Source organism: Sciurus carolinensis, chromosome 13 (genome assembly GCF_902686445.1).
Source record: "Sciurus carolinensis chromosome 13, mSciCar1.2, whole genome shotgun sequence".
Lineage (NCBI taxonomy): Eukaryota > Metazoa > Chordata > Mammalia > Rodentia > Sciuridae > Sciurus > Sciurus carolinensis.
Genome location: NC_062225.1, coordinates 5,404,126 through 5,418,167, shown reverse-complemented (window position 1 = coordinate 5,418,167; position 14,042 = coordinate 5,404,126). Strand labels below are relative to the sequence as shown.

The following is a 14,042-nucleotide window of genomic DNA, read 5'->3' as shown; positions in this document are numbered from 1 at the left end:
GTATGTATGTATGTATGTGTATATATATATATATATATATAAACATATATAAATACACACACACACACACATATATATATACCCATACCTCCCGTGTGTGTGTGGGCATGCATCACATCTGAAAAGAAAGGTTTAGTCTGAATCAATAAAAGTAATCATTGATGCTGCAGGAGCTGCAGTAACTGAGAAGGAGTGTGGGTAATAAGGTCTGCAGCCACACCTGGTCCCCATGGTTGTGACAAGGCCAAAACTAGTCTCTTCACTGCCACTTAGAATCTAGTTACAAAATTGGAGTCTATTCCATATAAAGAAAAAAGTATGAATGAAGCAAAAATAATTTTAGTTCATAAAACTAGAGGACAGGCAGCCCTTTGTCCCAGGACACACACGCGGGAAACTGACACTGAGATGCTCACAGACGCCACTGGCCAGGGGGAGGAACACTTGGTTGACACCTGAAAACCCACAGGGCCGGCACCGTCCGCTGCCCAAGTCACACAGCAGGAATGACACGAGAGCCACTAACGGACAGGGGAAAGGCCGGCTCCCCCTCTGCTGTCTGAGCCCTCAAGAGAGCCCTTGCTGCCCAAGGTCCGCGGTCACCTCTCCACCTGGGTCCAGAGGAGCTGGTGCTCAGGTGCCACACCCTCCATGGTCATTGCCCAGCCTCCAGTGCCCATGGCACAGCAGGGAAGGAGTGGCCTCACCCACCAGGCGGGAGTCAGGGTTCTGGCTACCCAAAGGCTGGAGGACGACGGTCAGGGGTCCAGGGTGCAGAGGTGGGATCGTGTCTTCACGCTCCTTGCTGCTGTGACAGGACACCATTTCAAGATCCCCAAACTTGTGCTCACTGCACATGCTTGTCAAGTACAAAACAGGTCATGTGTGTCCAGCCTTTAAAACAAAACAAAAAAAAGTAAGAGGAAAATATGCACCATTATTAAGTATTAGTTTAAAATGTGTTTTTAAAAGTATATGTCAATGAAAGTTCTAGAAGGTGAGGCTCTGGCAGGCCCAGGTCCTTTTCTGCAGTCATCCAACCCTAAGAATGAGGGAGCACCTCTCTCAGCAGGTTCTGTCTGTTCCAAAGGGCATCAACCCCTGCAACCTTGGGGTGTGGCAGCACCCCAGCCTGTGAGGAAAGTGGGGGTGCCCGACAATCCCTCTGGACGTGGAGGGGCGTGTCTGGTCCACACCCACCCAGGGAGCACACCACCAGCCCCACGAACCTGGGGGACACCAGCTCAACCCCTCCAAGCAGTGGTGTGATTCCCAACCAGCCCCTCTATCGCGTTCAATGCCCACTCGGGACACCCAGCCCATCAGAGGTGACACCAGACTCACACCCCCAACTACTGGAGGCCCAATCATCTCTAGCACATTGTGTGCTCACACCCAAGGGGGTCACCTTCCTGCACATGCCCTCTGGAGCCCACTGACACAGAGGTGGTGAGAGGGGGACTGTCACGTCACGGAAAGCCACCATGCTGCAGGCTCCTACCGTGTCCTTGTCATTGGTTGAGGTGTCATAGTGCACAGGATGGTTGGCGTGGACCTGCTTCCGTCTCTCAAGCAGGGTCTCCACCAAGGTCTCTCTATCCTTGAGCTCGATGAACTGGAAGGCCATCTTGCTCCTGATGCTGATGAGGATGGGGCTGGGCAGCAGACTGGTGTCCTCCATCTTCTCCATGCTCACTACCTGATGCAAAAGACGGCACGTGAAGGGGAGGTGCTGGAGAACGGAACTGACCAATTACGTTCTGTGCATGATCCAATACGGAACAATGAATCCCACTGTTATGTATAATTGCAAGGCACTAATAAAAAGATTGGAATCACAGGAAGGGCCACAAAAAAGAAGGAAGGCAGGCCTCCACGTACATGCTCAGAAGTTAATCTAACATGGAATAATGGCAACAAGGACCTGGTGTAAATGTTGAAAAGTATGCAAGGGAGCATCAATCACAATCACCAAAAGGTAGAAGTAACCCAAGCTTCCATGCACAGATGAATGGATAAGGGAACTGTGATTTAGGCTGCCATGGAATATTACTCAGACTTCAAAAGGAAGGGAATTCTAACAGATGAGAGGTGGATCAACATTAAGGACATTGTGTAGTGGAAGAAACAAGTCACGAAATGACAATGCTGTGGGATTCCACTTACAAAATGGTTACAAGGTAAATTTGATGCTATGTGTAATTCCAAAATCAATTTTTTAGGTATGTAGGTCATCATGTCTGTTTCTTGCTCCACGGATAATAATGCTTGCAAAATGAAGACATCTACTGCAGAAGGAGGGAATGGAGGTGGGAAGTCATATGAGGAAAAACACTGGGTTTCTAAACAATCAGGCTCAGGACCTATGTTACAAGAAACGAGACCCCAGAGGTCTTGATGTGCAACAGCTGTGGTACCCCCTCAGCAGAGATCCCTGAGATCAAGGCCGAGCTGCTTGCATTCAGAAGCAAACTCAGGTTGCCCACACTCCCGAATCACAGAGTTATAGGAGGGACCTGATCCCAACACAAGGAGGCATTTTTAAATCTTTCACAAGTTCCTCGAGAGTATAAACACCAATTTGCCATGTATTTTCAAAAGGTGAAGCTTTTTATAGTCTGCCTTTTCCTTTGTCATTTTTTGGCAACAAAAGGGGAGGATCCCTTCCTAAGAGTTGTAGGAAAAGCTTGAATTGCGAGGTATGTACTTTTGAATGACAGCTTTATCAACAGTGTGGGCTTAGGGTATGCTGTTCTTACCATCACTTCTAGGCAACTTCTGGTTGCTGTAGCAACAAGAGAAAAAGGAAGGCTGAAGGGGTAGTGGTGTAATTCAGGCCACGCTTCCCACCTGGAGCCTGGCATCAGATGACCCAAGTTGCTCTGGTTGGGATATAGTTGGAGTGTGTCCCCGAAAGTTCTTGTGTTGACAGCTTGATCCCCAATGGGGCAGCATTAAAGGGTGGTGGAACCTTAAGAGGTGAGGCCTAGTAGGGGATGGATGGGTCACTGGAAGAATAGCCCTCAGTAGGGATTATGGGACCTGGTTCGTTCCCACAACAAGGTTGTTACAAAGAATGGTCCCTCCCCATTCTCTGGCTTCCTGTCTTCACACATGATGTTTCCATCTACTCGTGCTCCTGCCATGGGGACACTGTCCACCACAATCCCTCACTGGTGCTCACCCACCACCATGTTCCTGAGCCTCAGGACTGGGAGTTCATTAAGCCTTTTCTTCCTTTTTTTTTTTTGGTTAATAAGTAAACCTGGCATCATGGATTTTGTTTTAGTAACAGAAAATGGACTCAACCACATGGGTTAAAAGATAAAAGCGTGCATCAAATTGTGCAGGGCAGGTCAAGCAGAGGGGAGAGGCAGGGTGTACCTCTCTGAGCAGAAGGACAATATTGTAGCAGCCATCTTCTCTGCTGGCAAAGCAGGTGGAGCTGTCAGAGGAAAACATGCGTCCTGCAGTGTAGAACCGACTGAAGGGCGTCCAGAGGAGCAGTCCACCACAGTGTGCAGCTTCTCCTTTCTTGGTAGCCTGAAAAAGGTTTGAAACAGCTCCTTCTGTGCTTGGGTTTCAAGGTCCCTGGTGAGAGGTGGGGAGAGGTCAAGATATGGAAAGGTCAACAGACACGAGATCGAAAAGGAAAACACTTTTGAACTCGCTGGCACAACGTGATAGTTTAGTGACTGAAAGAAAAAAAGTCATGCCCCTCCAGAGCCTGTGAGCCCCACGGTCCATCCAGACATTCAGTTAACCTTCCGAGCAAGTGCAAGGAGCAGAGTCCGCTGTCCCCACCAGCAAGAAATTCAGAAACTCATGAACTCAAATAAGCATTCCATCCTGGTTTGAATAACTGAGAAGTACTCCAAAAATGGCAGCAAAGGCCACGTGTGGAGAAGGCAGATGATAAGCGGGGTGAGCATCGATGAGACGTGGGGAAGGTGGAGCCCTCGCACGCTGCTCGAGGAAGGTCAAATGACGCTCTCACATTGGCAAACAGCCAGAAGCCCTCGAACGTTGAAAGTGGACCTAGTGTTTACCCAGACATTCCCTCCCAGGTGAATGCGCCCAACACACTTGAGAACTGACGTCCACTAACTGGCACACAAACACAGCAGCAGATTCATAGTCGAGGGTGGAAACTACCCCATGTCCACCAGTTGATCAATGGACACACCAAATGTGGCACATCCCCTCAAGCAGGGCAGATGGTACTCAGATATCAACAGAAAGTGTGCATGGACAGAGCTTGGAAACCTCAGGCTGAGTGAAAGATGCCAGACACAAAGACCACAAGGTGCCAGGTTCATTTACATGAAATGTCCCCTTAGGAGGCTGACAGACAAAAAGAAGGAGTGGCTGCTCATGAATGCGAGGCTTCTTTGGAGAGTAATAAAAGGTTCCGTGACTGTGGTGACAATTGTGTGGTCCTGTGATTCTTGTAAAAACATGAACTACCCATTGAAAGGGTTAAATGTTCAGATGTGAATAACCAAAAAGGAGCCTGACTTTTCTCCAGAGGAGCACCAGGGAGCCAGGGGAAGCCAAGTGCACTGCGCAAGTTCACACACTGAATCACACAGTTTCCTACGTTCCTGTATGAATATACACCTGGGGTAGCTCCACATCTCGTACGAGCACAAGGGAAGCTGTACTCCACGGATGTAGGATATGACAAAGGACACATGACGGTCAAGCATAACTACAAAGAACAAAGAAAAAGAAGTTCACACAGTGCAAGAATGAAAGGTGAGGTCCCTCAGGGGGACCCCAAGGTTGCTGAGAGCCAAGTACATCCAACACGTTTACATTGAAATCTAAAAATGTTTCTGTCATAGCAGTTGAGGGTAGAATGGTGGAAACTAGAGGCCAGAGAGGTTGCCTAATGGGCTCTGAGCTGGTGAGAGAAGGAGCAGGAAGTTCCGGGGTGCTGCCGCAGGGCAGGCGACTACAGGTGCCAATCCCACACAGAATGCTTCAAACTGCTAGATGAGAGGATTTTGATTATTTTCACCTTAAAGAAATGACGTTTGGGCAGACAGGTAGGTTTACCCGAGTTAAACATCACACAATGTGCACCTGCATCAGAACACCCTAGGGCTCCCCACTGAAATGTACAATCCCTAGGTTTTTATGTATCTGTTAAAAACTAATTTAATTTAAATAATACACATAAAATGAGTTGGAAAACTGACGTCCTCTTCCCCAAAACATGCTGGCCACACTGGCTTGAGGAACGTAAAGTCCACGCTTACTCCTTACACACATCTTACTCCTCACACACATTGCACAAGCGTGCTTCAGGCGCCAATGAATTCCTCCCTAGAAGGACATTTCCCTTCCCCCTCAGGAGAGGGTCGGGGCCAAGGCACACCAACACAGTAATGAGCACAAGTCCCAGCAGCTCGCCCTGAGCTCTAAGGGCAGGAGGACTGCTATCTATTTTGCACCCAAGTCCTGAAATTATCATACGGTGTTCACGTGTCTGAGGGAACTGAGAACAGCAGTCTCCTCTCAGTTCCCCGCTGCCTCAGCCACCAGCTGAGGCCTCTCTGTGGCCTCTGAGCAGTTGGTTGTGCTCCACACCCAGTGTCCACACTCCCTCGGGGCACATTTGAGACCAGAAACCTCAAATTACAAGAACGAAATCCCTAGAAGGCCTTAAAGGCCTGCGTTCTTCCCTTCCTCCTGGAAAGCCGTCCAATTTCACTGTGTGTGTCTCAACACATGCTTCAATTTCTAGCACAACTCAAGTCAAACAGTGACCTGGTGAGAAGCCAGCTCTTCGTGAAGACAGGAGTGACAACACCCTTTAAGGTTCCAGGCAGGTGGCAGTTGTGACGCTAAACATATCGCTTCCTCGTTCTGAGCATCAGAAACCCGCCAGCCAGCCACGACTCGCCTCCTAGACCTTGCCACACTCACTGTCTCTGCTTCCCTCCACAGACGAGGTCAGGCCCCAACACTGAGAAGGGGGAGCTGACGGGTCTGAGCCAGGCACAAGCACCCCAGGACGGAGACCGGCCAGAAGCCAGGTGCCTGCAGAGCTGCAGTGCGCACAGGCCAAAGCAGACATGGCCAGAGAGTTCCAGCTGAAACTGCAGCAGCAGGTGCCACCAACCTCCCTGAATTAGCTCACACCGCTGCACGAGCCTGTAACGAGGAGGAGAGAAATGTGCCGACACAACGTGAGGCAGCACTCTGCAGGCGTGGTGCTGAAGCTGAGGTTAACGTGTGTAACGCCGCAGGACACCTGTGCAGGACGTTCTGGACGACAGGCATGCCTTTTCTTCCAAGATGCTGGATTTAGCACAAGGGAGCCAGGTGCTACAGATCTTCCACCTTCCTCTTTTCTCCTCAATTTGCCCCAAACCACAATGCCACATCTGAAGTGGAGCTGGCCAGGTTACACCTGAAATCCTGATGCCCCCGGGCCGCGCTGGCCTCCCGCGCCTGAGACTACGCAGAGAGAGGATGAAACCTGCAGCTGGCGCTTTTATGAGCCCTCTAATTATGCATACGCCACAAACTCGTTCCCTCAGGGCTGCTAACTATGGTCCTGTCATGTGACAGACCTTTGTCAGCTGGAGTAAAAGGACTTGGACACCAACTATCTCACTGCCACATGAAAACACCGACAGCCTGGCTGTCCCCATACTCTGTTGGGGACCATACTGGGGGTCCTGCAGCCAAGAGGCACATGAGCACTTGGGACCAGGAAACAAAAATAATGATCAGAGCCCCAAGAGTCTCTTTTGTAAGGAAGAGATAAGCACCATCCATCTTCCAAAACAACTGTCACATATCACAGGTGACCCAACACCACGTGGAGTTCATTTGAATTTAACCAATTTGGGAAAAAAGGAAAAAGAAACCTACCAAGAGCATTTCATTTTTTTTCTTTTTTGTGCCTCTTGTGGCAACACGTGACCAGTTTGAACTACATGCACACAGCTGGAAGGGACGGGAAGTCATTCTGAATACATGAAAACCCCAAACATGCTACTGTTCACGGACCACCACTGAGAAAGATGCACCCCCACCAGACAGTCAGAAGAAAGTGCATGTGTTAAGGAGGAAGAGATCTGCTGTTTGCAAAATGACTTTCTTTGTATTAGCACTGAACACTAGACCTCACGGCTTTCAATGAATTCACTGCAGGTTGATTCAGCCTTATTGCAAATGCTTGGAACCAGAAGAGTTACAAATTTCAGAGTTTTTCAGATTTTACAAGATTTATGTAGACTTTAGCAATTGAGCATCCCTAATTCAAACAATCAAAATGAAAAATGCTCCAAAATTGGATTACAAGAGTTTCAGATGCTGTAGTACTAAACTGCCTCAGGAGAAAAGACATTATAGCTATGGTTTACTCATCTCCTTGGATATTTTTAAGAAACGTCAATTTAAAAAAAAAATACAGGAATGTTAAAAGAGATAAACGATTTTAACGTAAAAGACTCAGGCTGATTTTAAAAAAATTGAACATAGAATTATATAATTTGGCTATTCCACTTCTGGGTAAAAATACTGGATAGAATCGAAAGCAGGTGTTAGAGAAATTAGTGTGCCCAGTTCACGACAGCATTGTTCACAATACTGAAGGTGAAAGTAAAGTAAGTGTGCACGGACAGACGAGTGGATAAACACAGTGGGGTATGTACATACGATGGATTATGATTCACCCGGAAAAGGAAGGACATTCTGACACATGCTGTGACAGAGATGAACCTTGAGGACATTATTTTAAGCAAAAGAAGCTCAAGGCAAAACACTGAGTGTTGTCTACTTATGTGAGGATCCAGCTGATTCCACAGAGACAGCAGAATGGCGGTTGTCAGGCAAGGTTGAACAGGGTGGTGGTGTCTAGTAGGTAGACTTTTAGTTTAACCAAGTCAGAAGAGTTCTGGAATGGGCAGTGAGGATGGTCATGTGTCAGTGTGAACGTACTTAATGCCACTGAACTGCATGCCTGAAAATGGGGAGGTCTGTGTTACATGCATTTCACAGTAAAAAAAAAAAAAAAAATCTCTGTTTAATGACTAGCAGTATTTGATCAGTCCTGATTCTGTAAGTATGTCAAAAACTTGAATCCAGGACAGTACTCTATGGTTACTGATTTCTCTAAGGATCTTTCATAACAGTTTATATTCACTTTTTTTTTTTTACATATTGTAATACCTTTATATTCTATTTATTTATTTATTTTTATGTGGTGCTGAGGATTGAACCCAGAACCTCACACATGCTAGGCAAGTGTTCTACCACTGAGCTACAACCCCAGCCCATAACAGTTTACCCTGACATCAGAGCTGCAGTTATTTACCCAGTAATGATCTGCAAACCTCAAATCAAAGTCCAGCTCACACACCGTGTTTGAACTTCAGACGATAAAGCTGAATTCCTTAGTGACATTGCAAGCAACTACCCTGACAGTCCCTGTGACCGGTGTTGCCGTGGGTCAAATTATAGAGAATCCTGACTTACTCTATTGATGACAAAGGTATCAAAATCAGTTCAGCTGCCCTGCCAGCTTTTTCTACCACGTAAGTTAAGAATAAAAGATGAGGACTCGGTGTAGCTCAGTGGTAGAGCCCTGGTCTAGCATGCATAAGGACATGGGGTCAATCCCCAGCACCACCAGAAAACCAAAAAAGGTTTCTATGCAAATACCATGCCTACTTATGGAAGAAACTTGAGCATTCATTGGGTTTGCTATGCACACAGGTCCTTGTACCAATGCCGCAGGGACACAGGGAAGACCTCACAACCAAAAGGTGCTAAGCAAAGCACATGAAAAGGTCAAGCAGCTGAGGGACACCATGGGACTGAAGCTCTACCTCTTGGTGATCTGGCTTGGTTCCTGCACATCTGGCTCCAGACCTCATTATCCAGCAGCCTCCGCAGCATCACATCTACCAGCTGCTCCATGATCTTTAAGACCACATCCAGGATCAGAAACATGTAGTGTCACACTCCTTATTCTGCGTGGTGATCTGGATGGTGTCCGCCAAAAAGACGTTGGATGTCCTTTCCAATTTCTGGATATCAACCCAAGGGATTACAAGTTGAACTGAAAGAGAGAAGATGCAAATTCAGATCCCCCATAAACTGGGAGCCAAACTTCAAGCATCAGCAAATAACAATCCAAAGTTCTATTTGTTTCTTTTCAGCTAAAATGCAAAAGTCTTCAAAGTCAGCGCAGGGGAAGAGTACACAACTGCCTGACAGCTGCTGGTGAAAGCCAATTCATGTGCCAATGGTTTTCTTAAAGATTTAAGTGTCATCTCCCAGGTTGCTGGCTACTGCATACTTTCAAGGGCCATCATTTTGCAATCCAACAGCAGACATCTCCAACAATATTTCAACACTCATGCAAAAGTTTCTGAATCACACAAACTCTAGATTCAAAAATAGCACTCACAGATCAAGGTGGAGGAAAAAGGAGTGTGCAAGAGGGTTATTCATGTCTCCTTTACATAAGAAGGCTGAGCATCAAGTCTGTGTCACATGACTCTTATTATGCTTAGAAGACAGTACAAGAAGTTTTTGTGAAATGCTAAGGTAATACAGTACAGTCAGGCACAGTGTGTGTGCCCCTCCCAGCTACCTGCAAGCCTGAGGCAGGCGGGTGTCTTGATCCCAGGGTTTTGGGGCCAGCCTGGGCAACAAAGCAAGAGTCTTTCGCTTAAGGAAAAGAAAGCAGGTGCTGGGCCAGAGCTCAGTGGTAGAGCGCTTGCCGAGTATGTGTGAAGCCCTGGGTTTGATTCCCAGCACTACCAGAAAGATAGTCAGGCGCTATGGCACACGCCCATACTCCCAGTGACCCAGGAGGCAGGCGGATCCCTTCTTGCTAAGGAGGCAACTTAGCAAATCCTCAGAAAGCAGGGGGCAGGGCTCAATAGTTAAGAGTTCTGGGTTCAATCGCCAGTACTACTGCTACTAATAAAAATAATGTAATATAGTGCAGGTGATACATTTTTATTCCAACATGCTAGATCCAGATTTTTTTTTTTGGCGGGTGTACCAGGGATTAAAGTCAAGGGTACTTGGCTACTGAGCCACATCTCCAGCTCAGTTTTGTATTTCATTTAGAGACAGGTCTCACTGAGTTGCTTAGTGCCTTGCCTTTGCTGAGGCTGCCTTTGAACTTGCCATCCTTCTGTCTCAGTCTCCAGGGATGCTGGGATTACAGGTGTGTGCCACACTACCCAGCCCAGAATTATTTCTGATACAGTGATAGGCAGTAGGCTAATGCAGAGGAAAGGGGGAGAAGATAAAGTCTTCTATCTGTTAGCCGATCCATCACACAGATAATAAGTTGAAAAACATTATTGAGGCCTGGGGAGAGAGCTGTCGGTAGAGTGCTTGCCTTGCAAGCACAAGGCCCTGGGTTCAATCCCCAGCACTGCAAAAAACAACAACAACAAAAAAAAACCATGAATATTAGCAATCATTCCTTTTTTCCAAATATCATCATCCTAACACAGTTAGGTTTAGTGACAATCCTTAGTGTCCCAAATTAAATCTTTTCCTTTTCACATCAAAGTAGAGAATGAATGTCATATTGTAACATTTCCTTCCACTTATTTAGCAATAGCATTTTCGATGCTTTTAGAATGTTAAACAGCCTCATTTCTATGTCAGGCCTGGGACTACTCTTTTCCAGCAATTCCAGCTCTTCCGCCCACACTAGTTTCGTCTACACTGCCAACTTGAGTTCATGAAGTGACTGCTGTGTGAAGAGCCTGCACTTAAGCAGCACAAACAGGAAAAACTAACCCACAAGCAAATAAGCAACACCAACTTGAAGGAATCGAGCCCAGAAAGACATGGTGTGCATTATATGGGACCCGAGGAAGGCGTGGTGGAGGTGACCAATCTGAATTGGGTTTTGAAGGACAAACAGGACTTTCTGAAGAGGCTAAGTCTAAGGACAGAAGGAAAGCAGGGTGTTCATTTGGAAAAGCATTTCAGAAAGAAGGAAAAGGAGGATGGCCAAGCTTAGGCCGGGGCCCATTCCAAGCAAAGTCAGGAGCGGCCTGGGCACACAGGGCAGGGTGCTGAGGCATCAGAACCGAGGCTGGTGAGACTGAAAGAGAAAACAGCATGTGCAGGAGGCTGCCACAGCACACATTCAGGAGGAGGCCTCGCACTGGCTGCACTTGGAGAGTAAATGAAGAAAACCACACATACGTGTGCGTCTCCCGTGCCACCCAGCACGGGCTCTTGAAATGGCTTCTGAAAGTGCTGTCAATGGCATGGCTTTTGAAACCTTGAACACACAACTGACACGTGTGGCCTCGCCTTTTCCCGTGGGAATGCCAATACTGAGGACAGTGCCCCCTGCTGGTGCGATGTCATAAATTCTTTCTGGATCTCAAGTGGACCCAGGTAAAGCGTTCTGCATATACAACAGTCATGATGTTCAGGGACGGGTGTTTTAAAAGATGTCCTTCTGCATTAAGAAGCAGAAGTACATGCTACTCCTTTAAAATATTACCCATCAGATATGATACTGTATCTTCAACATGATCTAGGATAGGAAAAGGTCTTGAGTAGCTATTTAAATAAGCTACACAGATATGCTCCCGAAAATAGCAGAAACATGAATTGTCTCCAAGAAACAAAATAAATAAATAAATAAAAACCAAGCTCCTTCGTTGTAGCACGTAGAATTAAACTTAATTATCTGCACAAATCATTTGGAAACTACTCCAGTATCACCTGCTGTCATCTGAACCACCCACTTAAATCTTTGCTGTGGGATTTAACCTTTAATGGCTTCTCTCGGGAGCCATGCCAATCAACCCCAGGGCCAACTTTATCTTGAAGGACCAAATCTCTGCAGATGCCGGCACTGGCCACACTTGACCAGGAGAAGGGGTAGAAGCAGAGGTGGTTGATGCTGATGTACAGCCAGCCTTGTGGGGCACCCGGCCCTTACAGCAGCAGCAAGAGCAGTAGGCGACCACCTTCTCTGCCTCAGGGAGGACGAAGCTGGCCTCCAACGTCACCGCCGCTTCTCAGAACTTCTTGGGCTCCCCTTCCTGCTCAGCAAGCCTGCTGCTGCTCTCTTAAGCAATCAGACCCTGACGCCAAGAGACAGGGCCTTCATCCAGGGAGCTGGGCAAAGGGAAGGAAGAGAGCACAAGGGACAGGAAGCAGGAAGGACAGACACACCCAGGCACTTGAGGAATCTCTGTTGCTTCCACGACAACCACCCCTGTCCACTACCCTGAAACAGCCACAGTCAGAGTGGGGAAAAAAAGGCAGAGAACGATTAACCATCACAAGGTTGCAAAACACAAGGAAAAGTCTCTCAGTCACTTAGTGACCATGAAGCTGTGGCTGAACCAGCTGACTTCTAAGGTTTTGAGAATTTTAATTCACAATTATTTCCCAAATCCTCCCCACACTCATGCTACAGTTTGGCTCTTCAATGCCTCCCCAAGGTCCATGTGTTAAAGGCCTGATTCCCAGCTAGTGTGCATGAGGTGGGGTCTGGCGGGAGGTCTTGGGTCACTGGGGACGTGCCCTTGAAGCCCACACTGGGACCCCAGCCCCCTCCTCTCTGCTCCCTGGCTCGCCATGAGTTGAACACTTTTCCTCTGCCATAAGCCGCTGCTGTGATGTGCTGTCCCATCCCAGGCTCACAAGCAAGGGGGCCGACCAGTCACGGACTGGAGCCTCCAGACCTGGGAGCCAAACCAACCTTCCCTAAGCCAGTCATCTCAGGTATTTGTGACAGCGATGAAAAGTGAACCAACACAAGAGACACGAAACCCAGTGACTGGCTCTGGTGTGGGAACTCACATCAGCCCCGAAGAACTACGCAACTAGGACCTAAGAGTCTCTTTAAAACACGAACGAATGTCTTCATTAGGTTCAAAAAGGTCAGTATAAAGCCAACGGCAGGATCTGGAGGAGACTAATGCCGTGCACCACCACCGTCCGCTCTGTACTTGTGAAGGTGGAAGGGAGGACCCTGGCCAAGCTTCCAGAGGCCGGAGGAACTCCTAAATCCCTGGGGTGTGGGGGAGACAGCAGAGGGCACAATCTGACACTGCAACTGTTTTGGCAACCACCACCACCAAGAAGGGACCTTTGTGATCTGCGGTGGTGACAACGGTCTAGAATAGAGTCTGTGGCCCATTTCTCAAGGGTGACAGTCTGTCGTTACCTGTCCTTTTCTTTTAATTAACATTTTCATTTGTGTTTGACAGGACTGTCTTTTGAGAGCCTATGTTTCTTAAGATGGGGCTGTTTTCTCGGGGGTGTTACCAAATCCTCATTGTAGAAGTATCTTTACAAATGAAACCTGGGCACACACATTCGAACAATCTAATCATAAATTACTTTTAAAATAAACCTGAGTGCTGGTGAAGTGAACTGTTTTCTTCATTATTCATCAGGCTCTGGAGCCGACTGGCATGGCTGAGAACAGGACCCAGTGGCTCCAAGCAGACGTGATGGTGGCCATAGGGCCTCCCCACTGTCACGGCTACAGTGTCTGGTCCCAGGAAGAGCTGAAGCAGAGGGATTTTTCAAGTTTTATGGAGCAGCCAAGGGCCCAGGAAAGGCCCACCTCTCAGACCCTGTGGATCTGGCCCGAGGAGTGGGGAGAACAAATGCCACGATGTGCTCTCGCTCCCCAGCACCGCCTCCTCAGGCTTCCTTTCTTTCTTCCTTCTTTTTTTAGGGCATATTAGCTTTGAAGTGTCACGGATCAAAACTGTCACCCCCAAACATGCCACTTCAGCTTAAGGATAATTTTGAGCCAAAGATAACCGAGAAACAAAAAAGACGGGGTACCAAAAAGACTGTCTGCCCTGCCCTGTCTGCCTCGAGTCAGGAGGGACTCTCCATCTGCACAGGCGTGTCCCCCCCTCTGTCCTGGGAAGACACCTTTGACCTTTTGATCTCAGCAGCATGAGGGGCTCACACAGCCTCACAGACACAGCCCTCCCCTGCCATCAGTTTCCCCCATGTACACCTCCCCGACCCTGCGCCACCCCAGAAGATGGACCCCT

General features: G+C 47.8%; 1 protein-coding gene across 1 annotated transcript; it reads right to left on the bottom strand.

Moving 5' to 3' along the window:
• Positions 1-302: 302 nt before the first annotated feature.
• Positions 303-3,532, bottom strand: LOC124963508 (TBC1 domain family member 8-like). Its single transcript, XM_047523241.1, has 2 exons — positions 3,385-3,532; positions 303-1,699 (listed from the first exon to the last, which is right to left on the bottom strand). The coding sequence occupies exons 1-2, from the start codon at positions 3,460-3,462 to the stop codon at positions 1,295-1,297; spliced, it is 483 nt and encodes a 160-aa protein (XP_047379197.1). The 5' UTR covers positions 3,463-3,532; the 3' UTR covers positions 303-1,294.
• Positions 3,533-14,042: the final 10,510 nt, after the last annotated feature.